The sequence below is a fragment of the Spermophilus citellus genome (genome assembly GCF_964194105.1).
Source record: "Spermophilus citellus genome assembly, contig: SCAFFOLD_191, whole genome shotgun sequence".
In the NCBI taxonomy this organism is placed as follows: Eukaryota; Metazoa; Chordata; class Mammalia; order Rodentia; family Sciuridae; genus Spermophilus; species Spermophilus citellus.
The window spans coordinates 505,061-532,722 of NW_027673194.1; the positions used below are offsets into that span (position 1 = coordinate 505,061).

Sequence of the window (27,662 nt, forward strand, 5' to 3'; positions counted from 1 at the left end):
TAGACTCCAATGATTTTTTTTCGAAAAATGCATTGTCCAAAAGTTAGTTATTATCATCCTCTAGTGATTTAAATACGTACACTTCATATTTATGTACCATTTTAACTTCCATGTTTCAGCCTTAACAATATATGTGATAAAGTATTGAGCCTTCTAAAATATATTCATGTACACTAGCATGCTTTTCAGATTTCTTTTTATGAGACATAGTGATAAGAATATAATTTAATTTCCTCTGGTCCAAAGAAACTTCATATCTATGGTAGGCTTTTATTAACTTAATAAATAGTGTCTTTTATTCAGATTAATTATTGTTCACATCATTGTTCTTTTTTGATCTATGTCTAGAGAATTTGCTCAAATGTTATTTTATTAGATTATTTGATGCTGAGATACATTTTTAAACTTTTTTTGTCGTTGTACAAAAATGTTCACCTTCCTCATTATTACAATGTGTTGACAAACATTCAATAGTGAACATTCTCCTTATATTTGAAAAATCTGGCATAAGTCATAAATTAAGATAGTCTCTCAAACAAAGTTGCTTTTACAATGGATCAACCAGATATTGTATTATGTTTACCCCCAGAAGTCTTTCTTGGCTTATGAGATATATATTGCTAAAAGTAGAATTGTAACCAGAGACCTGCATGTAAAAAAGGCCATATTTATTATGTATTATTATTATAAAAACCATGTAATATACTTACATTTAAGTATACATTTATATAAGATCACACACACATACATATACATAATAAATTCAAATTTCAGTAAAGTGGTGAACATAATTTTAACAAATGTCTTAGTTGCATATTTGAACAAAGCTTGCAGATTCAGTTTTTTTTTTCCTTTAGATAATGGTGAAAACAAAGCAGTTAATGGCAGTCAAACTTAGCATTATCTGTATGATTTCTATTATCCTTGAATACTCAGAAGTAAGTTAATTACATTTCCTTTTCTTTCTGAATATTTCAGAGTGACTTTAAACTTGTTTTAGCATTAAAACAAAATCATATAATGACCAGTTATCAGATTTGTAAAATTATCAGAAAACCAGTCAACCAGCTATTCTTTTCTCAGTCACACTGTCTTGTTTCTGATGATTTTTTTTTCAAATTTTGTTAGTGTCTTGTTAGTTAAAAATTCTGCAGAATATAATTTCTCCCTGCCCTAGAACTTTGAAGTCAATTCTTTTTGCCACACAACTACACTCATTAGAATTAAGGTATGATTAAAAAAAAAAAGAACTGAATTATTTCAGTCTGAATCAGAGTCAAATCAACTGAGTTAAGATAATACATGGAATATGACAGGGACAGTTCTTATGGAACAAAGAGTATACATTGGGTTGAGGAAGTGAAAAAAATACATTAAAGTTGTTTAGTGAAATAAAATCTCCTTTCTTCCAATTTTTAAAAATCAGTTTGTTAGTTTCAGTATTTTCTATTTTCGTATTAATGCAGTTTCACTATTGTATACTGTTATAGTTGTCCATTTTATTTTTATTATTTATTGTATTGTAGTTATACATAATAGTGGGGTTCATTTTGACCTCATTATATATGGTATGTAATTTGCTCCCTTTCAGTCCCCAGTATTTCCTCTTTCCTTCCCCCTGTTCTCTTTCCTCTATGCTTCTGGTCTTTCTTTTATTTATTTATTTGAACTGGGGGCTTTATAGATATACATTAAGGCAAATCTACTATGGTAAATTCATACACATACACACACACACACACACACACACACACACACACACACACACAGACACATACCATAATTTGGTCAATTGCATCCCTCAGTTCCTCCTTTCTGCATCCATTCTGCCTCCGTCTCTACTACCTTCCTCTACTCCATGATCTCCTTTTATCTTCTTTATTTTGCTTTCTTATTATTTTCCTTAGCTTCCACATATGAGAAAAAACATTAAACCCTCAGCTTTGGGGTCTGTTTTTTTTTCCATTTAGCATAATATTCTCTAGTTCCACTGATTTACCATCAAATGTCATAATTCTATAATTCTTTAAGGCTTAGTAAAACTCCATTTTGTAGAGATACTGCATTCTCTTTATCCATTCATCTGTTGATGAGCAATTTGGCTGGTTCTACAATGTGACTATTGTGAATTGCACTGTTATAAACACTGATTTGCTTGAATTGCTTTACACTCTGAATTTAGTTCTCTTGGATAAATACCAAGGAGTGCTATAACTGGGTCATATGGTGATTCCATTCCTGCCTTTTGAGAAATTGCCATACTGTTTTCCATTGGATAGATTCATTTGCAGTCCCTCCAAAACATGTATAAATATATCTTTTTCCTCATATAGTTTCTGATATGCCATCAAGTTTGTTGATTCTTACTTTTGTGTCTTGACCTTTAGGGGCCTTGTTAAGGAAGTTGGAACCTGTACCAATAGTGAGCCTATGCTTTCATCTGATAGTCTCAGTGTTTCTGATCTAATTTCTATGTCTCTAGTTCTATATTTTTCTATGTAGTTCTATGTGTTTCTGATCTAATTTCTATGTCTAAGTTCTATGTATGTAGTCTACTTTGAGTTGACTTTTGTGCAGGCAGGGAGATAGAGATCTAATTTCATTATTCTACATATGGATATTAAGTTTTCCAGCATCATTTGTTAGAAAGGCCATCTTTTCTCCAACAAGTTTTCGGCACCTTTATTTAGAATCAGAGTAAAGTATCTAAGTGAGTCTGTCTTAGTGTCTTTTATTTTATTTCACTGTTTTTCATGCCTGTTTTGATGCCAGTACCATTCTGTATTTGTTACTGTACTTCTGTAGTATATTTTGAGATCAGGTATTGTAATGCCTCAAGCATTACCCTTCTTGCTCAGTATTGCTTTGTCTTTTCTGTATTTTTTATTGTTCCAAATAAATTTTAGCACTGTTTTTTCCAGTTCTGTAACTGTAATAATATCAGTTGTATTTCAGTGGATATTGAATTTATTTTTTATGAGACTTTTGTTAATATGAACATTTTGATGATGTTGATTTTGTCTATGCTATAACATATGAAGTCTTTCCATCTTCTAATGTCTTCTTCTATTTCTTTCTTCAGTATTTTATAGTTTTCATTGTAAGAGGGCTTTTACCTCTTTAGTTAGATGATTCCTCCTCCTCCTCCTCCTCCTCCTCCTCCTCCTCCTCCTCCTCCTCTTCCTCCTCCTCCTCTTCCTCCTCCTCCTTCTTTTTCATTTTTTGAGGTTATTATGAATGAGATAATATTCCTAATTTTTTCTCAGAATATTAATTATTATACTCCAGGATAGTGATAGTTTCTCTCCTTCTCCTCTTTCTCCTCTTCTTCCTCCTCCCCCTTCTTTTATATTGATTTTGTGCCCTGCTACTTTGCTGAACCTGCTTATCATCCCTAGAAATCTTTTAGTGTAGCTTTTTGGGTCTTCAAATACAGAATCAAGTCATCAGCAAAAATAATTTAACAGTTCTTTTTCTATTTGTATACCTTTAATTTACTTCTCTTGCCAGATTGCACTGGTTAGACTTTCAAGAACTATATTAATAAGATTGGTAAGAGTGTACATTTTTTCCTGTTCCTGATTTTAGAGGAAATGCTTTGAGTTTTTTCTACTAGCATTATGTTGGTTTTACATTTGTCAGACATAGACTTTATAATGTTGATGTAAGTTCCTTCTATTCCTTAATTTTCCAGAATTTTTAACATGAAACTATGCTTGATTTTGTCAAAGGCCTTTTCTGCAACTATTGAGATAATCATGTGATTCTCTTCCTTAATTTTTTAAAATGAATTACATTTATTGATTTGCATACTTAGAACCATATTTACATCAGTAGGATGAAACCCACTTGATCATGGTGCACTATCTTCTTAATGTTTTACTGAATGTGGTTTGCTAATATTTTAATAAAGATTTTTACATCTATGTTCATCAGGAATATTGTTCTGTAGCTTTCTCTCCTTGACTGTGTGTTTGTTTTTTGTATCCAGATGATACTAGCGTCTTAGGATGAATTTGTGAGTTCTTTATTCCGTCTTTCTCTCTCTTTGTATTTCATGGAATAATTTAAGAAAGATTGATATTAGTTATTCTTTAAAGATCTGTTAGAACTTTGCAAAGAATCCATCTGATCCTGAGATTTTCTTTGTTGGAAAGCTTTTAATTTCCGTTTCACTCTCATTGCTTGATATTGGTCTGTTTAGGCTACCTATATCCTTTTGGTTTAATTTGGATAGGTCATTTGTATCTAGAAAGTTAATAACTTCTAGATTTTCTAATTTATTGGAACATCAATTTTCAAAACAGATTCTAATGATTATCTGGATTTCAGAAGTATATGTGGTAATATCTCCTCTTTCATCTCTAATTTTGCTGATTTGAGTCTTCTCTCTCTTTTGACTCATTTGGCTAAGTGTTTATCAATCTTTATCATTTCAAAGAGTCAAATATTTGTCACATTAATAATTTTTATTACCTTTAATTTTTAATTTTACTAATTTTGGCTTTGATTTTTTTCCGTATCTTCTACTTATTTCATTTTTTTTACTTTTCTATAACATTTGATTATTTATTTGGGATATTAATTGTTTTGTTTTTTAATGTACAATGCTATAAATTTTCCTGTTAAAATTGCTTTCATAATATCCAAGAGAGTTTTAATTGTTTTAATTCCATTCTCAATTGTTTTTAAAATTGTTTGATTTCTCCCCTGATTTCTTCCATAACCCATTCCTTACTCAAAATTCTATTAATTAATCTCCAAAAGTTACAAATAGTTTCTGTTCTTTATTTTGTTGATTTCTAATTTTATTCCAATATGATCTGATAGAATTTAATCTCTCTCCCTCTCTCCCCACCTCCTCTCTTTCTTTGCTAAGATTTGCTTTGTGTCCTAAACTACAGCCTATTATAAAAAAAGGTTCCAGGTTCCATGTCCAACTGAGAAGAAAATAAATAAATTTTATTGTTCATACATGAAATATAACATGTTATAGATATGTTAGGTTCTTTATCTTAACAGTATATATATATATATTTTTTTTTTAATTCTGAAGAACTTTTAGTTTATGTCTGGAAATTTAGGAACTCACAGCTGTGGATTCTGGGGCACAGAAACTATTTCCATGGTTGTTATGGTTTTCTTGCCAGATGGTGCTTGTTAGTTAGACTAGAGATCCAAATCTGCATGTTTGGTAGGGTGGTACATCTTCTGACTGTTTTTGTTGGGTGTGGAAGCACAGGGTGCAGAGCTGAGCACTGTTGCTGATTGGAATGCTGGCAACCTGCTCCACACAGCTGGAATTTCTTTATGGCAGCATAAAGCTTGGTGATTGCAAATGTGTGGCACCTGAATGCAGGCTCCCTGTGAGCAGTCTGTGGCAAAAACCTCTCTTGTTCTGACTGATGTGGGTGACTGGAGTACTTTTCCTCAACTGGAGTGTAGGCTGTTATTGGGCCAGGCTTTGTGTGAGCTCCGGTAGCTGTCTGGTTATTGTGAATTCTTGAGCACCTGCTCCCCTCTCCTGGGGCTTCTTTGTAGCAATGTTATCTAAGCACATGGTGGCTGTCTGCAACTGAGGGGCCTGTGAGAGCAGGCTTCCTGCTGACAGACTGTTGCACAGAAGTCTCACCCTGATTACTGCACATCATTGTTTTTTACCTGTTACTCTGAATAGGGTAGGATGTCAGTTTGCCTGTCTTCATCTGAAGCAGAGGCTGTGGTGAGCTCAGATTGGAGTTAGCACTCCCTGGCAGTGATTTATTTGTTATTATGTCAGCTCTAACCCACTCCCCTTGTGGAGGGCAGGGGGGAGAAGGTTTATGAACCTCTACAAGTTTCTTCTAGATGGATCACTGAGACAATCCACCTTAGAGGCGCTCCCTATGGTTTTATTTGTTGCTATCTGTAAATGGGAAGAAGATGTGTTTATTCAATCTCTTCTAAAGAGGCTGGCTAGTTGTGGACTCTACAAACTGCTTGCCTTGCCTGAAACAGATTTCTGACCACAATTTGGGATAAACTGTGTGATTTCCTTCACTGTTCTTGCTGCTTCTGTCCCATTTTAATTTGATTCACATTTCTTTTCAACTATTGTTAAGTCAGGATTATGGGATTTTCCTCTTCTTCTTTCTCTCTGTTACCCCTCCACCAACTATACACTGGTCAGACTTTAGGGTTAGGAAATGTCCTGATTTTCTACTCCAGTAACCAAATTCCAAGTCCCCCCATCTCCCAAGTAGTCCAATACTGAGTTTTGGCGGGGGGTTATTCTGTCACCCACCTTTCTGGTCAATTGTTCTTTTACTGCTTTTTTTTCTGGAATTTGTAGAAGAGTCAGGGTTTGCTGCCTAGATCCACACTGCCATCATCCGAGTCTCAATATTTGTTTTTATTTTAAATTAACTTTTTGCATATAATGAGTTCTCCTTAACTCTTGCATGGTTCTTCTAAGGAAGATTTATTTATGTTAGCATCTTATATAATTATTTTAAAATAGAATGTCTTCACCTAGCCATTTTACCAGTTCAAGCAGTAGATGGATACTAACGAAGATAAGTAAACCTTGAAAAACTTATAAAATTATTTTAAATCTAAATTACCTTCTTCTTTCCAGGTATTTTTGGCTGAATACACAGGACCTCTGCTAATATACCTCCTGTTTTATTTGAGGATCTCATATGTATATGACAGGAAAGAGAACACTAGAAGTATACGCCACCCAGTGGTACAGTAAGTGATTCATATAGCTCTTACAGTTTTGGGAGGAGATACTTCTCAAATTACAGAGGGTTTAGGGCTGGATAATCCAATTATAAATTGAAAATTTCATTTCTAAATTCATGTAGTATGCCTAATTTATGGAACATTATAGCTTCGCAACATAGTAAATCGTAGACTTATCAGCTATTCACTTTTATGATTGTGTGGCAATCAGTGATGTATAACATTCTGTTGCTGCCCAGAACACCAGAGTCTTGTACCACATCTCCCTTGCTAGGAACATATTCACTACAAATTTTAGTTTGAACTAAAATTTGTACTGAATATGTATGGATTTCATAAAAAATTAAAACATCACTGGGCGAGATGGCAAAGCCTCAATAAAAGCAAGTTGCTAAGCAACTCAGTGAGACATTGTCTCTAAATAAAATAAAAATAGATCTGGGGATGTGGCTCAGTGATCCAATGCCCCCGAGTTCAATCCCCGGTATCCTCTCACTCCCCCCAAAAAAGAAAGTTAAAACATATTTACACAAAATTTATTGTTATATTTTGAGAAAATGGAAATTTTAAATAATACAGTTATACTAATAAAAGTAATAGATTTTTAGGGATGACAAATTTTTTTAGTGCATGGTAGCAACATAAAGAAGTCTAGGATAGCAGAGATAGAGCCAAGTAAGGAGACATTGGATCTCACTGATGATGGTCTTGCCTAGGAATATTAACTTCTTTTTTTTTCCTTTAATGAAGAGAATGTCTAATTCATTTAGAAAATGACTGAGGCTGAGAGATTAGAAAGAAAATGTAATGGCTACCACTAATTTTTTAGAGCAAATATGTAACATGTACTAGATACATAGCACAACATAAATAAAAAACATTTTTAAGCAGCATTCTCAAAAGAATTAACTAACAATGGTTACTACTCTTAAATGCAAACACAAAAGCTTTAATAATATTTCTTTGATAAATGTTTGTTTGTCATATTGTTTCTGAAGAACAAATACAACAACTGCATACGAAGCATGTCAGAGTAGATGTCAAACTCCTTTTGAAATTTAGGCATTTAACAGAAATGTACAAAATGATCTCAAGACTTCTAAGATACTCTAACTTCAGGATAATATTGTTTCTCAATATTTAGAAGATCAATTTTCAAATGCCACACCCAATTGTCACAAACTCAAATATTAAGTCATGCAAATTGCTTTCAGTCATGTTATAAAGTCAAAATCTTTTCTGCTTTGTTTAGTTTTGCTAAATTTATACAGAATGTTTAAGTACCATGAAGTTCATTGGATCTCTTAGAAACCTTTGAGCACTGGGATAAAGACATATCTCCTGCAAAATCTCTATCTTCATCAAGTATTTCCTGAATACCAACCTATTAGTTAAACATTTCCTTCATCATCTTCTTCAAGAGAAACCTGATGTTCTGCCTCCCTTGTAGCTCTGTAGAGTTAAAGTTGTGCTTTACTTCATGACCCTCACATCTTGAATCTTTCTTGATAAAGGATAAGATATTCTCAAATATTATGATTGGAAAAAATAACTAGACCCAAACTTATTTGTGGATTTACAATAAGTTTGGGAATGGACAAAGAAAAAACTGGTGCTAGATAGGAAGCCCAACATAATCAAATAGAATAAAAATATTTCAAAATGAAATTAGACTTGTTTAGTTATCAACTATGTACAGTGGGGCAAATATCTCAACAGGAAGGCTCTAGCTGTGTATGCTATGTATGGTCTCCTCTTTCCTATGCCCTTGTGTTATAATAATATAAAACAAACTGGGGACCTATTTCATGCAAGAAAATATATTTAAAGGAAGGGCTTAAGGTGTGGAAGAGACCTGATGTGTCTGATCCTAACAAAGGGAGAAAGCCCTCAAATGCCACCAAAGGTAATTATTGGGAAGAAGCACTCTTTGAGATAAACAAGAGGTGATAAGCTGTGGGAAATTGGCCCTGTTAGGGCCCTTATCACTTGCATAGTAATTCTTCCTCCAGGCAGCTGGTGCCTGAAGGCACACTGGTATCTCTTTTACCTAAGGCTAGCAGGCATCTAAATTTATAGCTATGATCTAAATTCCTTGCCACATATGGGAATTGACTCCATTAACAGCAGCTACCTGTAAATGGGCCTGTCTTTCTATACCTTGGAATGGAAAGATTCCCAGATGCAGCAGTCAAGATGTCCAAGGCTATGAAGTTCAAAGTAATAATTTATTTGCCACTCCTGACACTATTGTCTATTCTTGTTTGTTTGTTTGTTTTCCTTAAAGTAACTACCAGATAAAGCAGAAATCTTTTTGCTGTTGTTGTTTGTAGTGCTGGGAATTAAACCCAGGACTTCCCACAAGCTACATAAGTGCTCTATCACTGAGTTACACCTCAATTAATGAATTACCCTCATTAATTCATTTTTGTTCAAATAAATTTTTAACTAGATAAATCATCTCAATATCTTACTTTGCAAAGAGTAAATGGTATGCTAATTTTTATGTTCAAACTTTATTGGTAAAGTTACATAATCTTTGATCCATACTGATTTCTTAATAGCAAAGCTTTGAGATTTGACATTTTTTTTCCTTCAAACAAAATATGTACTAATTTTAATGAAATTCTTCTTGATATTTATAAAAATGATATACTTCTGTAAGTCACATTTAATATTTACTTTTAAAATAATAGCTACGTTAAAATGACAAGAGGCAGCAACTTAGAATACAACAAAAACAAATATATGAAAAGACCAAATATTACAACATCCTACATGGGTAAGAAGCAAAGAAAAACAAATGATGCATTAATGACTCTATAGAAAATGAAATTGTAACTTTCTCAATTTTACTACCTTCTAAAGGAAAACCAGACCATTAAAATTATTCTGTATATTATTAAATGTCAAATGCATCTATTTGAAGCACATAATTTATAAATCTTAAAAATCTACTTTTTAAAAATTTGTAAATTGTCTGCTTCAATCTTGAGGCATTTTGGTATGAAAGCATTTGCAATTATGATATTTAGATTATTTGTGGGGCAAGTGTGAGCATAACAGTTTAGGATTTATATCATAAAACATTTTTATTATCAGAAGTACAGATTCTTACAACTGTTATTTCATTATTAACTTTAGAAGAATTCTAGAATAAAATATAAAAGTAAACATTTGTGTTTGGTTACCAGAATCAATATTTTCTAATATGTGGATAGTGTAGTAAAGTAACAAACATGTAAAATAATTAACACAAAGCAAGAAAGAATTTTGGGAGAGAATTTAATGTTTATGTTTATGTATTTTTTTTTCCAGTTTGGCTTGCCTCTTCCATTGTATACATTATATCCGATATCTTTTGGAAACTTTATTTGTTCACAAAGTTTCTGCAGGACGCACACCTTTGAAAAATTTGATACAGGTGGGAATTAATGTTATTTGTATTTTAATTATTATTGAGAAAATGAGTATATTGATCATTAGCAAAGCTTTAAGCTTTGAATCATCTTTTCCTCAAGACTAAATTTTTCTGATTGTGTCAACATTTATTAAAACTTATGTTCCTAAAATGTCCTTCCTTGAGCAATTCTATTTGAGCTACCCTCAGCCAATAAAGTTTAGAGAGATTTGCCAGGACCTTATCTTACAAGATCAACTAGATACTCCAAGGAACATTTTTCATTTTGGGAAGAGTGAGCACTGAATTTGGATTCTTTAAGTGCCTCTTGAAAAGGATAGATATCACATATGAATACTCCTAAAATACACACTTGTGTATGATTAATATGACAATAACTATATCTTATTTATGAAAGTGATAGTGTAATGCTAAAGTTTTTGCTTTTCCCAGAAAAGGTGAATGCAACAATAATCAACTACCAAAAAGCTATCAAACATGGGAAATTTTTTAAAAGATTGAGTTAAAAACTTATAATGGACACCATTGGTCACTTTGATTTGTCATTTCAAATTCAAATTTAATTTGATTTTCAGTTTGAAATTTATTTAAAAGATATGTTCTCACATACACACACACACAAATGCCCCGATTTTTGGCAAATATCAGCTTTCTAAAATGTCCCCATCTAATTTTGTTGTTGTTGCTCTTGTTGTAACACAGCAGTAAGCCCAGAATGCTAAGAAAAGATATATCATGCAAAGAAGCAATTATTTATTTATTTATTTTTGACAGAAGGCAATCAAATTTATTCTATTGGTAGATGATCTGTATGTTATAATTCAGTACTCATAAATCTGGTCTATATTAGAGAGGTTCTATTCAATCAAGATATATATTTGCTAATGATTAAATAATTCATTATTTTTCCATTTATGGTTAGAACTTTTTATGCAGTAATTAGTTTTTATTTCATTCATATTTTTAATATGCAAAACCATTCTTGATAAATCTTTCTAAAACATAAAAATTACTTTTTACCTATATTGTAAATATTCATTAATGTTAATAATAGTGGTACTAGGGAATATACATCCTTAGTGATACAGAGTTTTAAAATGCTCCCTTAACAATTGAAGAAATTTATTTTTCTAGCTTAGACAATTTATATAATTTTTATGCAAAAAATTCTCAGTATATGAAATGAATATATGAGCTGGCTTTAGAGTATTTGACAAGTATAGTTTCCATAACTTCTGTTTTACTTTGTCTATTTGTAGGGTTGTGCCTTTTACTGGGGATTCACTTCTTGGATTGCCTACTACATTAATCATCCACAGTATACACCACCATGTATGTAGAATTTCTTCTCATATAACCATATACTAAATTGCTAATATCAAAATTCTAGCTTAGACAATTTATACAATTTTTTATACAAAATATTTATTGAAAATATTTGTTAAAATATAAATTTTCTATTTCTTTTGTAATTGAACATTATTATGTAAATGTAAATTTAAGTAGGATTCAAATTAAGTGAAACATCTGTTACATTACAATACAGATTTCAAGTGGAAAGTAAGTATCTTGTATAGACAGTCCACACCTTACAGGTTTGTAATATATATTTATTCTAGTGCCATATATCATGGTTTAAATTTCAGTTACCACAGCATGTTATTGCAGTTATACAAAGTGCAAATTTTGCAACTAATGCTTAAATCTATATAACTTTACTCTATTTATAGATATACATAAGTGACAAGTCATGTCTTGCATTAGTTGGTAACTGCACACCTGTTATAATCACTTACTTAGAAGCTCTTTTTGGTACATTTATCAAGTTTACAAATTGTCATTCATCAGCATGTGAGCATGTTATTAGTATTTGTTTCCTGATCAGACTGTAAGTTCTATTAAGGCAAGATTTGATTTTGGCTTTTCCTATAATTTATCACAAGCATACAGTAAGTGCAGTGTCTGTTATATGAATTCCTAATGGAAATTGCTGATTGAAGTTATGTCAAGTTGTATCAACAAGTAAAAGAATAATGCTAAATAGAAATTAGTATAACACAATTATTACAATTTAGATAAAGAAGAATGTTTCATTGTAAGAAGAAACATATATAATATTAAGGGAAACAACAGGTATAAGTTTTATAATAAAAACATAATGCTGCTGGACATGATGGTGCAGGTCTGTAATCCCAGTGATTTGGAAGGCTGTGGCAGGGGGGTCTCAGCATCCAGACTATCCTCAGATCCTCAGCAACTTAGTAAGGTCTTATTTCAAAATAAAATATTAAAATGGCTGGGAGTTGGCTCAGTAGTTAAGCATTCTTGGGTTCAATCCCTTGTACCAAAAAACAACAACAACAAATATATATATTTATATATAGATAGATAGATATAGATATATAATATATTTAATATTATATATTTATAATATTATATATATTTATAATATATATTTATAATATATTTAATATATTATATAATATATATATTTATAATATATTTATCTATACATATTTATATAAACTAGCTAACATAGTGCCTGTTATAAAACACTCCCATACATTTGACCAATTAAAATAATGAGTATTTAAAAACAATTATGCAAAATACTGATTATTATTAATATTTTGTGTTTATTGTTAGAAATTAAATAAAAGGCATTTTGTCATATTATTGTATGTTGTTAGGCCATTATAGTTTTGTTTTTAAATTGAGAAATGATAAATGAGAGAGATAAAATATTTTTTAAAGAGCTTAATGACATAAATTAATTTTGGAGATTTTCTTTAAATGTCCTTATAGCGCTAGAAAAGAGGTATTTTATTTTCAACAAAAACAATTACACTTTAGTATCACGCTAAGATGTAAATAATATATCTCACCATACTGCTGGTTAGGGAATAGTCATGACCATGAGGCCATTTAACATTTTGTGAATTACATCTGTAGGGTGACAATACAAAGTGAGTGTTTGCATAACAAAATTCTTTTCCTACTTTCTAGCATTTGGAAATAGGGAAGTCACAGTATATGCTATCAATTTTCTGGTATGTATCAAATATTTACTTGCTATGCATGCTCTAAATTTGGTGTTATTCAGAACATAAAATACTTTGCTTTTTAAGATTTGTCATACAGAAAATAAGATCTATTTTTGTATCAACATATTATATATAATGCTGTAAAATGAAGTAAATTAAATAAATTCCTATAATCAATTCATTAGCTCTCTAAATCTTTTAATCAAAATGTTGTAGTCACTTATAAAGAAGAAGAATAATAATTTGAATTATTGTAACCATTGAAAAATATAGTCAGTGATTCTTCCCATTATAAAGTCACCAATTTATAAAATTTTAAGAGCAAATACTTTTACAAGTATACTAAATAAACATCCCCAAAACAACTTTGGCCAAATTGTCAATGTATTTAGTTCAGTATGAAGAAAAAGTCTGTCCTCAATTTTTTATCTTTCTTTTTTTTTTAATTATTTTATGTGGTTTTGGGGTTTGAACCCAGGGCCTGAGTCTTCCCAAATTCTTTCAGTCCTGTTCTTCAGACCTTTCTATGGAACCAAACAAGTATATTGATTGAATTATGTAAAAATTGATATCAATTTGCATATTAGTAAGTCAAACATAATATTACTTCAATTGTTAAACTACTATAAAGCAGGAAATGGTGCTGTTGCTTGCATATTTATTTAAATATTATTTTTTAGTAAATTTGAACAATGTTGTTTTATGTTTCTGTATGTTCATTATCTATGTTTGTTATCTGTTACATGGGACTATATGTTTTGTTTTATTATCTAAGAAAATTTTATTATCTAACACCATTTAAGCTTTAAATAATGTAAATCAAGAGCAATGATAGTAAATGCCTAAAACTTTAGTTATTAAGTCATTTTGTTAACATATAATATGGTAAATGAAGACTTCCAATTTAAGAATGAATACACCTTAAATGTGTAAATCATGCTGAGTAGCATACCAATGTTTCATATTAAAGTTCTTCTGAAATTAACCAGTAAATAATGAAATCATATACTGAGTTTTAGAGCAAAACAGAATTTTCTAATTCTACTCAGCCCTAACCTAAGAAGAAATTATACCAACAACATTTATGCAGGCTGCTTATTATTCTGACTTCTATTATAGTTCCCAGAGTTTTAAAGCTGGATCTTAAGATGAAAATTACTGCTAGTCCTAATTACTTAAAATCTATTAGGAAGTCATTCATTTTTGTAGCTAACACACAACAAGGGAAGTTCGGAGGGGAAGAGTAGAAGTTCAATATATTTGACAAAGGGGAATGAAGGGAAGGGGGAATGGGAATATGAAAGACTGTAAAATGAGTTGGACATAACTTTACTATATTCATATATGAATATGACCAGTGAAACTTCATGTCATGTACAACCACAAGAATGGGGTCCTAATTAGAATAAGTTATACTTCATGTATGTATAATATGTCAAAATATACCCTACTGTCATGTATATCTAAAAAGAACTAATAAAAATATATTGAAAAAGAAAAAAATCCATTATGAAATTTCTAAGTTGATAATAAATTAATCATTTCTAGGGTTTAGATATAGTTGTTTTATTTTTCCAACCTTAGAGAATATATAGATAAGTGTTTCATCAGGACATTGCAAGATGAAAAATATAGCTTATTGATTTACCACATTTCATTCACTTTATATTGTGTTTCTAATTTTGGTATGTAACCGGTATGTTTGGGGAAGGGCACCCAATGATAAATTATGTATCAGTACATGAATACTCCGGCTTTGTATATGAAATATTATGTCCTGGACATTGAGTAGAATATTGATGATTTCAATGTTTACTTTTGTTGTGACGAACAGGAAGAAGAAAATGGGTTGAGGGTTAAAATGGCCAAAATATTGATAATCTCAAACTAAACATATTCATCAGATAAAAAAATAATAATTTTCAAAGATGTTTTGTTTCTTAATAAATATTTTTATCATAATCTCATTTTTCATTGTAAGTGATGAAAAAAAGTATGACATGATATCTATATTGAAATGTGCACATATAAAAAAGGTATACATGTAACATTCATGTAACAAATCATTAATTTACAATTAATTGTTTTGTGAAGTTGAAAATGAGACAAAGTTAGAGAAGATCAATGTAGGATCTTCTAGTAATTACATAGGTAACTAAAATTATCACAAGCTTTATTGAACAAATAATATATGTCAGGTACTTGAATTAATCATCATAAAGTCCTTAGATTTAAGAATTGATATTTGCAGCTGGCTGGGGATAGAGATCAGTGTTGAGTAATTGGCTAGCATGTGTGCGGTACAGGATTCAAATCCCAGCACTGTGAAAAAAGAAAGAAAAAAGAATTAATATTTGCATTTAAGAGACAAGAAAAAATTCAGAATTTCTAATTCACTTACTGAGTCTCTCACAACTACTAAATGAAAGATGTGGTGTGAAAATATAGACTCATGTAGCTAAAATCTTATATTTACCCACAGTCACAGGTAAAAACAAAACAAAATAAATAAAACACAAGCAAACAAACAAACCAAAATGAAGCAAAATTTATTAAGTGAAAACTCAAAATTCAGCTTTATATTCCTAATGATGACTTAAAAATCAGGGGCTCTCTTATTTTGTGGAATTATCTTTGTGTGAAATTAATAATTATATTGTTTTGGGTATCTTCAAATATTGTTTTAGTGTATTCAATATGTTTTTAATGTTATCTACTGAAAGAACAGTTCTATCTAAGTTGATTATTTCAAATAACAGTTTTACAAAGGAGAAATGGATTTGGGTTTTCTCTTTCAATCTACTTCTTTTCTAAAATTTAAATATGTTGAAATCTATGCCATCTGTTTTGTGTGAATTACCTAGACTTTGCAGTCTGTTAAAATATTATTATATGTGAAGAAATGCATACAAAAATGTTTGAAAAGAAAATAAGAAATCAGATAGTTTTAAGAGACTAATAAGTATTAAAGGAACTAACTTTAAAGGATGCTTGGATTTGGGGATTTGTTACTTTTAAAACGATAGTGGCTTTAAATAATAATGCTTTTGAATAATAATCTATTATCAATAAGAAAGTATTTCTTTGTTGAACTCATACCTTATCATATCAGATAAGATAAATATGGCAAACAAAGGAAGTATCTCACCTTCAAAAGATAGATATTGCAAATTTTCAGTATTATTAGTCCCAGGAGACTGTGGTAAGTCTTTGATCTTTTCAGAGGATTATAGTGACCTATAACAGAACATTAGTGGAAGAGCCAAGATCAAGAGGACCAATGACATACGAGCAGTAAGGGTCCTTGTGGGGCAGTACTGCTTACAATAGTCATTTTAAGAGCTGAAACCACTGGGATTCACACTTCCTCACTGACTCTGAGAAGATTGTTACTGCATTAATGAACTGAGAATACTGTAAGAAGTCTGTCTTCAGCAATGTGCGCTATGTGTTCATGGTAAGAAAATCTATGTAGAGTAACAAGCTTTAAGCAAATAATAAACACTAATTGATTAATAAGGTGATTTGAACCTGGTTATCAAAAAAGATAAAGTATATTTTCAGAATTTCTCATTGTGTCTAGTTGTTTTATATTCAATATAGTCAAATAGTTGCTTACAATGTTTTAAAATTTTCTTATTACAAGTAAAAATGTTTGTCTTGCATCTTTGGAATTAATATATTACATGGATTTTATTTTGTCTAGAATAAAAATAGGCATTGGTTTATCTCTTTATCACACTTAATAATTTATATGTTGCAGGTTTGTGAAGCTGGGAATCACTTCATCAATGTAATGTTGGCTCATCCCAATCATACAGGTTCGTTTCTTTTGTGTTTTATCTTCCCTAGAGTGAATTTTGTTGATAATTATTTTTAAAAAGCTTTATTTCAAGTTTTTTTAAGGAGAATATTAACAGTTGGAAATAACTTAAGAATAATGTACCACATATTTTGTTTCTTTGTTTGTTTTATATATGTTTTCCAAACTAAATGACATTCATCCTAATGATAATTCCCTTAAAATGCAGCTTGCAGGTCTTCAGCTACATCCTTCATTGACACAAACCAAACAATCACACTAAAATATGTGATAAAAATTCTCTTGATTAAGAAGTAAATTAGTACAAAATCAGTTGATGAATATTCGAAATTCCTGAACACACAATCATGATCTGATTTGCCAATATTTATATAATCCTTGATAGTTCAAATGACTTTTTATTTTTTTTCCTAATGAGATTGAACTTTAAAAAAAAAAGCCAAAACTCAATCACAGTAAAATAGGCAGTACCTGGAAGAATATTTTAAATTTAATAGTTATACATATTTAAAAAGTTTATAGTGTGTGATTATTTAAAGATGGCTTTGTTAAATCAGTCCTCTTGTTTAGATTTAATAATATACAACAATTTCTATATAGTACATACATTTATTGTAAACTTCACGTAGAAATTGTCAACATTTGGACTTCAGTTTATTGATCCAGCTAAAAATATAAAGGCAGAATTATGTTTTCAAGCATGTTTTAAGATCTACCTGAATTTTTTCACACTTTCTTGATAGGCTGATGAAGTATGTTAAATGCTTTCTCAAATAATTGCTGAATTCAATAAAATATACAACATTACAAAGTAAATTTATTATCATAGAATATTTGAAAAAGCAGTGCTGTAAGAATATATTTTATTATATTACATAAAATTATGATTACTCCTCAACTTTTTGAATTTGTTGATCATCAATAATGTGTGTGGATATCTAAAAATGCTATGCCATGATTTATCATGGTGAGAAAATTTCACATAGTGCAAATTCTCTTATGGTTTATTGTCTTCATTTGTATTGAAGTATAGCTTACCTTTCATAAAGAGGTTAAATGTTATTTTTATCTGTTTTAAAATGATAGTATATACTGACTCTCTTTAAAGGCATGTGAATCTCCAATAAAAATTTTCTGAGAGTCTAATATTTTTTGATGTAGAGAAAAACACAATACAATTTAATAAAAATGCTAAACTTGTTAATGTTATTTATATCACAAATTTTAGTCATAATTTTGGCTTACTAACAATTTGTCAAGCTTCTTAATTTATTTGGATTATGATGTGATTACTTCAAAATGAAAATTTTAAGACAGCCTGCAATGTTAAAATTATGCATGCAAGAAAGCCATCGTATTATAATATTTACTCCACAATTTATCTAACTTTGCATATTTCTTTTGAGAAATCATATCCTATCCTAATTTTCTTTTCTTGATTGAGTTGGTCTTTTTTTGACTTAAGGCTTAGGTGACTCTTTTTTATCAGAACAGTCTATTAATTTTTAAAGTTATGTGACAGAGTTGGTAATTCAAGATCAGTTTTCCCAGGACTTTAGGTAATCTTCTACTTGGCTGATTCATATTTTATTTTAGTTATAGAAAATTTTGTTGAAGTATGGTTTTAAAGTTAGTTTTGTTATAGTGTGAAATGTAAGGGAAGTTATACATCATATGCCTCCAGCATCTTCATCACTTTCTATTTTTATCTTTTGTTGTTGTGGGATTAACTTTTTATCTACATTTAGTACATAATCACCTATAGGCAAATTGAAAAATGTTCCATATTATTGAGGTTGATTTTCTTTTTTTACAATTTTTTTCTTGAGTTCAATTAATTTATTTTTTACCTTCCTGTTTTTTCAATATCTACTTAAGTTTTGGAGGGTATTTTTGTGATTATGTTCCCTGATGTTCACAAATGCTTGTGGTGTGTGTATGTGTGTTTGTGCTGAATGTATTTTCTTCTTCACTAAGGTGGGTGGTTACTTTGTTCATTCTTCTATGTGCGTTTTAATACTGTGTTTGTTTAATCTTAGCACTACTGTTTACTATCCTAAATACTAATCATAACACTTTTTAGCAATTGTTTTCTCAAGTATGTTGACAGAAACTACCACTTCATTTCACTCTTTGAATTATACTGGATAAAACATTCCTCTCCATCAATATAACATATCAATATTCCATTAATAAAAGGTTTCACACCTGCACTGCTATCTTATTTTAGAAACTATCTGTTTTGCATTTTTGAGCAGTGAAGTACTCATTGCAGGCTCTTCATTAGGTTATTCTACTCTAAATGTCCATTCTAGCATCTGCTTTTAGAGCTACTCTTGGTGACAACCAAGAGATGCCAATGCAAAGGTGAAGGTTAGTGTTCAGAAGTTTTGTAGGGAGGTGATTTCATAAACAACAACATAGAAATCATGTTTATGTAAAAAGAATGATAACAATGCATTCTCAGGAAGTATCTACAATGAGCATTTGGGGCATTCTAATGCAAGAATGAATAAATTACATTGTTATGGATTGAGTCATCTTTTATTGTATTGATCAAATATTTGATGAAAACTAAACCAAGAAGAGAGGATGACCTTGCCTTAGATTGCTTTCTTCAGCCAAAAAATCCAAGAAATGCTAAGACATGAAGGTGTTCTTCCTGGAGCACTTCCTGAATCAACAGAATAAATTCTTTCCTCTGGAAGAAAAATCTGGGTTGTGGAGAAATTTAATGTGAAGACCCTTCTGACTTTCACCAGGCATGGTAGTGCACCTAGTAATCCTACTCCGGAGGTTGAGGCAGCAGGATCACAAGTTAAAGGTTATCAGGGCAACTTAGAAAAAAGAAAAGGAATCTTATGATTTTCATTTTATAGAAACTCTATTATAACAAGTGTAGGTTAGAAAAATCATGGAGAATGTGTGTATAAAACTAGTAATCTTTAAACTTATATACTATTAAAATTAATACCAACTATCTACACTAGAAACAACATTTTCTGTATATATATGTTTTTCTGTGTCATAAAACATATCCATTAATCTACAAATTACATTTAGAAGAAATGTGAACTTGTGTTCTCTTGATCATGCACCCACTTCCAGGGGCTGAAAACCCATAAGTTAGAGGCCTTTATCCAAATTATCTTTTGTGCATATGGTACCACTGAAATTCAATGACTATTACTGGGGTAAGTTTCTCAATTATCTCTCTTTTGATTACTACAGGCACATTACACAAAGGTGTTTACATAAATCTTATGAGATAATCTCTGGTATTAAATGGCATTTGTGTTTGCCCTTATCTTGAAATGAGCAGTGCATGAAATCTGCACAGTGCTTAATATATTTTTTACTTTGATATTTCAACCATAGTTACAATTTTGAAAATAACATACTGACATTTCATTATGACTTTGGAGTTAACAACCAAAAGAGATTAGTTGATTTGTTATCTGATTAAATCTTGTTATGGAGAATAAAACAGTACATTTATAATTCATATTTAATTTTACAAATGTCACAGCTCAAAGTTCAACTTCATATCATTATAAATTTCATTTTCTAAAATGTTTCTTGAAAAAATTTGAAGAAAAAAATAACAAAAATCAAGTGACAATATGCTAAATATAATGAGAACTGTAAATAACATTCTTAATTGCTGAGAAGAAATAATTTATATGGTATTTCTGAATATTAACTATACTGATTTTCAACTTAATCTTCTTATGAGAGATTTTCACACTCCTTTGATATAAATGGCATTCTTATATCTTTTCCTTTGGGTTTTTGCTAATTTAATACAAAGGGAGTTTTGAGGTATTTGATAATCTCAACCAAACACATATACTTTGACACTAAAGGAGAATGTGAAGAAGCATGCAATTGTCAAAGCATACTTTATAATTTTAGCATATAACACTGCTGCAGCTATTATAATATGAAAAATAAATTTAAATATTTTTATTTAAAATATTGAGGACTTTCTTATCCTTAAGTATTGTGCAACGTTACAGCAATATAGTTATAGATATGGTAAAAAAATGATAGCTATTTTATCTGAGTCAAAAAAGGTCATAACATTTGAAATTGGGTCTCTTCTGAGCAATTTATAAAATAGGTTGTTGTAAATATACAATGTAATTTCATGTGGTATGTAGTTATTCTCAGGAATTTAGGATTATACAAGCATATAATCAAATTTACAATATGTGACATCATTGACATTTTACTCTACTTTCTAAAAGGAAATAATGCCTGTTTTCCACGTCCAAATTATAACCCCTTCACATGGCTGTTTTTGCTGGTTTCTTGTCCTAACTACACCTATGAGGTATGTTGTTCATAAATGTAAATTATAGAACTTTATATGATGATGTGCAAATTATGTGTTCATATATATATATATATATAATACATTATCATATATAATGATCTATTATGAAATGTATATTCGTTTTATCTCTAGATATGGGTTCAGAGATATAGATTTCAATTCAAGTTATAGATTTAAAAAGTATATTTCAAACACTATTTTCACTGTAAGAAAAAGAATATTTGTGCATAAATGTATCTGCATTTAAGTAGTTTGAACACTTTATATAAAATGTCTTTAGAGATTTTGAGAATTTTAATATTTATCCAAGTTTTTAAGACAATATTCTCTATTTTATTATGGCTAGGGTACTATTTTTGGAATTTTGGACTTTCATATGTAAAAATTGAAGTATTAGTTTTGGAAATTTAGTCTATGTCTATATTTTCTAATAATTTAATCTTTTAAATTACCTGTTTAAGTGCTCAAGTGAACAAATTATTATATTAACTGTATGCATGTGTTAATTTATGTTTTAATTTAACAGATTGGGTCATGGATTAGTTTCACAGTCATGACACAAACACTGCCAGGTAAGACTTTTATTGAGAATTACTCAAAGTGAATTGACAGGTTTATTGACAATTACTCAAAGTGCATGAATATTTTAAAAAGAGTGGTTTCTGAGATTAAGATACTGTTGTACTAATTTGGTGTGTTTGCAAATGGATTTTAATACTTCTTTATTTTTATTTTTTAGTAGTATTAAAAGTACTGAAACATCATTTATCTCTATATGATTACTGCTGTAACCAAGCTAAGAAATGTAATTCAAGTATATAAAGCAATGAGATTTTGTTAAAAATAGTGGTAATATGCACTTCATTTGAAACTTTCTCTTGTACACTTATACAATCCATTTTATGTCTTATTTATGGAAGTTTTCATGAGAATCTAAGAAGGGACAACTTGGGAGCATGAATGTGAAATTTCAAATATGGTGCATCTTAGTGCATGGTAGAAATTTGATTGCAGTGCTTTCTTTATATATTAGAAGAAATATAGGTAATATCCATTTCATCTATTTGTTCCATTGTACAATTTGGAACCATAATTAATGTGGTTTATCACATTATGTGTTTGTTTATATATGTAAAGTCATATTACATGTATATGGAAAAGTATTATTGAAAAAAAATTTCAGATCAAAAATTTATATTTGGAAGTATAGCAGTAAGATATTTAAAATGTGGATTAATTTTGAACCTTGCTATGTATTTTTATCTTTATTCATAAATGCAATAAATATCGATTGAATATACATTATGCTAGTCAATTAATGTAAGGATATGGATAAGAAACTGCAATATTTCACAAATGTTTTTAAAGTTGTGTCTGATACTGGTTCTTTGTTCAAAATAAGTTATTGTATTCATCATAGAAATAAGAAAGGATAATTTTTTTTTTCTTCTAGTTGGGATATTTACACTTCTGATGAGTATCCAGATGTCTTTGTGGGCACAAAAGAAACATAAGATTTATGTGAAGAAATTCAACACATATGCACAGGAAATCAGCAATAATTCCATTCATATTATAAGAAAAAAGATTCTTATCTTGTATAAAGAAAGGCAATATATAAATTCACTAAATAAGACTTTGTGAAAGATAGTTGACTGTTAAGCTCTAGCGATTCTTTCATAAGACAATTAAAATATTTGAATTCTAAAATAAATGTTTTTGAAAGTCATAGCCTTTACATCCCTGGAATTTCATACATTATTTTGAGAGCAATTTAATTTTTTCCTTTATTGTTTATTTTGTGACTCTGTGAAATGTCTTATGTTATTAATTTCTTGTGAAAATTTTACTCATATTGAAAGTGAATTTTACATAAATAATCACATTTTATTTATTCCTAATCTATACATTGTATATTATCATTCTGAAAACATGACAATGAAAATATTTTCAAAACATTATTTGTTAAATCATTTTAAATATGCATTTTGATAAGTTTATGTATAAATTATTTTATATCTATATGTAATTTATTTTATAAGATAAATTATAGGATATTTTCAGATATATACACATATGTTATTCAAATGGATTGTATGGCTAAAATTACATTAGTAATTCATGGGCATTTAGAATAGAAACATGTTTTATTTTTACATATGTTAAATGCCTATAACCTCTCAGGTCTGTGTGCAGGTGTGTGTGTGTGTGTGTGTGTGTGTGTGTGTGTGTGTGTATGTGTGTGTGTATGATTGTGCATATAATTATGCACATATGTTTCTCAGAGAAGACTGATGTTATAAAGACCAAAGTGTATACTTGTTAAAATATTTGAAAGAAATTCTCAGTTTATTCATTTTAAAATTGGGATTCTTTAGATTGGTAAGTTTCGAAAGCCTTTCTAATTCTCAGATTTTATAATTGTGTAACAAAATATCCTAATCAAAGCTCTTAGATCATATATACATATGAAAAAACATCTTGGGAAAGGTAGACTTATATGCACCAAGTAATTGTTTATTGTATGTGGTCAATTATTTAAGAAATAAAAGTTTCATCCCTTTAAGAGCTTTAGCTTCATTCCTAAATGTTTACTGTTAAAATATCTCAGGTTACAACCACCACTAACTCTCTAATACCTATACAGCAAAATAGCATGACATCCATATAATGGTCTTAAAAGTAATGGTTAGTGTATTAAACCACATTTGTCTCATATAGGTATGTAATTAACTATCTATCATAAATATCCTTCCTGGAAACATTAAGGGAAGTTGGTGTTTTTATACCTGAATCTTGAGTGAAACTAGGCAAAATATGCACATTTGTTTGCAAGTAGGAAATCTTTATTTTTGCAAAGAGGAAGGAATTCATATCCAACTGACCTTTCTCTTTGTATTGTGTATATATGCCCTTATCTCGGTTGTTCATTCATATTTGTTTCTTCTCAATTATTGTTGTAGACATGCCTTAGTTAACAGATACCTCGATTATGAAGTTTTTCAAAATTTATTAATTATTTTTACTTCTTGGGTTTCTGTATGTTTTTCTCTACATTATTCTCTGTATTTTTCTCTATTGTCAAACACATCAGTAAGAGAGCTTGATAAAATTATACCATCTTTTTTTACGTTGGTGGACAAGCATATAAAGTCCTGCACCAGCCACATATACACCTTCAGTTTAAAACTTTTCTTTTTCATAGAATTTCATAGAGTTGCTGTACCTCAGGGCATATATACTGCCCACACACATAAATGAATGTACATAGGCAGACTATAATTTCTTTGAGTTGTGTAATTTCTTACATATTTCCTCTTTCTCTAGCCAAGACTTTCATCCCCACTGTATTTACCTCAATTGTTTCCTAATTCTGGACTTCAATACATGTTCATAATCATGCTTTGAAAAGTAGGATGGGGAGCAGAAACAGATCTCTTATGATTTCCTCTGTATTTAAACTCTTTAAATGAATGTGTATGGCTTTTTCTCTTAAATGTAAAATAAAAACTAGAATGAAATTCTAATAATATGTATTCATTACATAATATTTTGTATCATTATTTAAGAACTTTGCCATTCCTTTTGATACAAAGCAAATCTCTGATAACATCATACATTAACCCAGATGTTCTTTTGACACAGATAACTTAATTTCAGCTTATGGGATCTTTTGTAGAAAAAAAAATTCATTACTGCATAGATTTTAGGTGTCCTTACTGGTTTTAGATCTCTGTGGGTTTGGTGCTAAGGGGGAGTGTAATTGCTGGAGATAGTTCAGAAAATTGGGCATTTAAGTATAAAGTTAAAGTGAAAATTAATATATGCCATATTTCATTTAAAGTGTATGTAATAATTTGACCATATCCATTAAAAAAACAAGGATAGGGCTTGGGAATGTGGCTCAAGTGGTAGCACACTTGCCTGGCATGCGCAGGGGGCTGGGTTCAATTCTCAGCACCGCATAAAAATAAAAAAATAAAGATGTTGTGTCCACCGAAAACTAAAAAGTAAATATTTAAAAAAAACACTCTCTCTCTCTCTCTCTCTCTCTCTCTCTCTCTCTCTCTCTCTCTCTCTTAAAAAAAACAAGGATAATTTAAGGGTGAAAACTATATACACATACATTAGATAAATTAACTATAACATTACTAACATAGTTATTGAAGTAATATCCTGCCCTACATGTATTTCATTGCACCTTCTTTTCACAAAATGCCTACCCTCTACTCTTATAAAACAGTACTTACATTCTCAGACCCTAAAGTTTCTGTAGGTGTGATTTCAATACTTGTAATTTTTATGTCAAAGTAAGATTCTATTGATATTAATAACTAATACATTCCATGATTTTAATAGATAAATACATGAAGGTGTATTTCTAATTTAATGAAAGATGTATATACTTGGTATCTCCATAAAAGTGGTAAGTGGTGGGCCAAAAATTTTCACATTTGGGAAAGGGACAAATCTATTGCTATCATCAACCATATCAATTGGAGAACAGTAAAGGGATTCTGACACTCCCTATCCAATTTTTCATATTTCAGTTTTGGATAGATCTGTTTATGGAATTCAGTGTTAGATGTGAACAATCAATAAGAATAGAGAAGGGACTGAAACAGCCTCAAATTTTTAGATAACTTGCTCATTGAAGTGACAAAAAAATAAACCAAAATTGAAATTCTGCATATTTCCTTGCTTGATTATTGAATATTTAAACCTTAAATATTCTTTAAAATATGCATATGCACAAAAACAAGATAAAGTTGATAACTGCAGCCATGCAATTCTCCCACACTCCTGGGATCCATTTGACTCAGATTCCTCACAAGTACATGTTTGCTCTTCTCAAAGCATCCTACATTTCTTTTGACACTTAGAAGTATGCCTGTCCCTTTCATTAATGTCTTAGAGTTTCATGGATTTTTTTGTTGTTTTGTTCCAATTTTACTATTGGATGATTAAACGTCCTTAAAATCTGTCAATAATTGTGACTAAAGGAATATTATTGTTTTGAAACCAATTTGTTATCTATGTGTCACTCAGAAACACCTGCACTTGGGGGCTGTGATTCTGGCTCAGCAGTATTGCGCTTGCCTAGCATGAGCGGGGCTCGGGTTCCTTCCTCAGAACCACATAAAAATAAAGGTTTTGTGTTGTGTCTATCTACACCTAAAAAATAAATATTAAAAAAAATTACCTGCACACTGTCCCTTCCATGCAGGAGACTATAAGACTTGAATTACAATCAAACCAACAATTTGCAGTTTGAAAATTGTTATGAAGAGGTTGTTTCATTATTTAAAAACAGGAAATAAAGTCATACAAGCACACCACAGTTTTAATATAAAAATAGAATTATTAATAAAAATAAAATAATCTTCAGGAGAATTAAAGGAAGATAATTAAAATGCATGTAATTAAAGCAATATTATATTTTATCCATATTTCATCATTTTGTCACTTGAGTTACAGAGGATGATGTAGAGTGATGGATGGATATTGCCCCAACCTGCCAGTGCTTATTTAAAAATCACTAAGATTGACAAATGTCTGAGTTATGTGAGATGGATGTGGTGGTATATAGGGACTCTATATACAATCTTCCCCAATCCTCTAAGTTATGTGTACAGACTCATGATCTTGATATTAGTCATTATAAGAAACTCTAAATTGATATATATGATACATATGCCCTATTAAGATACATATGCCTTATTAATTTTCTTCTATGTAATCTGCCACTGGTAGTATGTGATGACCCAGAGTGCTATTTTATAGAGTAATTTTGTCAATTGCTAATTCTTATTTTGACTATGCATTATTTGAATAGATTTCCAAGACTCTTGGTAGTATTTTATCATATATTATCTATATGTGGAGTGCAGCTTTGAATTATTCTTATATAGCTGGATATTTCCTGTATGTACTACCAAAATTATGTATTTTAACTAGAAAATGTTGTTTTGAAATTTCTTAGGGAACAATAATACCATTATCTTAAAAGAATTGTTGTGAACCTGATTCATATTATCAGTCTTCTGACCATTTCTCTATCTAGGATTATAAGTTTTTAGAGTGAATTTGTTCTCCTTTTTTATTAATTTTGCAGGACATAACCCTTTGAAAAATAAAAAAACTCTAAAAATTAAAAAGATCACGACTACCTCTAAATTTTTCTTCGAAAAAAATGTATAGATATGTACATTCATATTCAATACCTTCACAAATTGTGTTCCATTCATTTACTTGGTGTTTAGTAACTTTTTTCCCCAGGTTCAAAGATGATTCAAGATGAACCTCCTC

At 30.1% G+C, this 27,662-nt stretch overlaps 1 protein-coding gene across 1 annotated transcript in view; it reads left to right on the forward strand.

Moving 5' to 3' along the window:
* The window catches only part of LOC308640012 (trans-2,3-enoyl-CoA reductase-like), a 72,256-nt gene extending 47,815 nt beyond the window's left edge, over nucleotides 1-24,441 (forward strand). The window contains 9 exon segments of the mRNA XM_081312086.1: nucleotides 6,617-6,732; nucleotides 10,045-10,150; nucleotides 11,407-11,479; nucleotides 13,154-13,197; nucleotides 16,955-17,012; nucleotides 21,265-21,350; nucleotides 21,880-21,925; nucleotides 22,807-22,892; nucleotides 22,897-24,441. Coding sequence (XP_081168212.1) covers nucleotides 6,617-6,732; nucleotides 10,045-10,150; nucleotides 11,407-11,479; nucleotides 13,154-13,197; nucleotides 16,955-17,012; nucleotides 21,265-21,350; nucleotides 21,880-21,925; nucleotides 22,807-22,892; nucleotides 22,897-22,932 — 651 coding nt within the window. The 3' untranslated portion in view covers nucleotides 22,933-24,441.
* The last annotated feature ends 3,221 nt before the right edge of the window (nucleotides 24,442-27,662 follow it).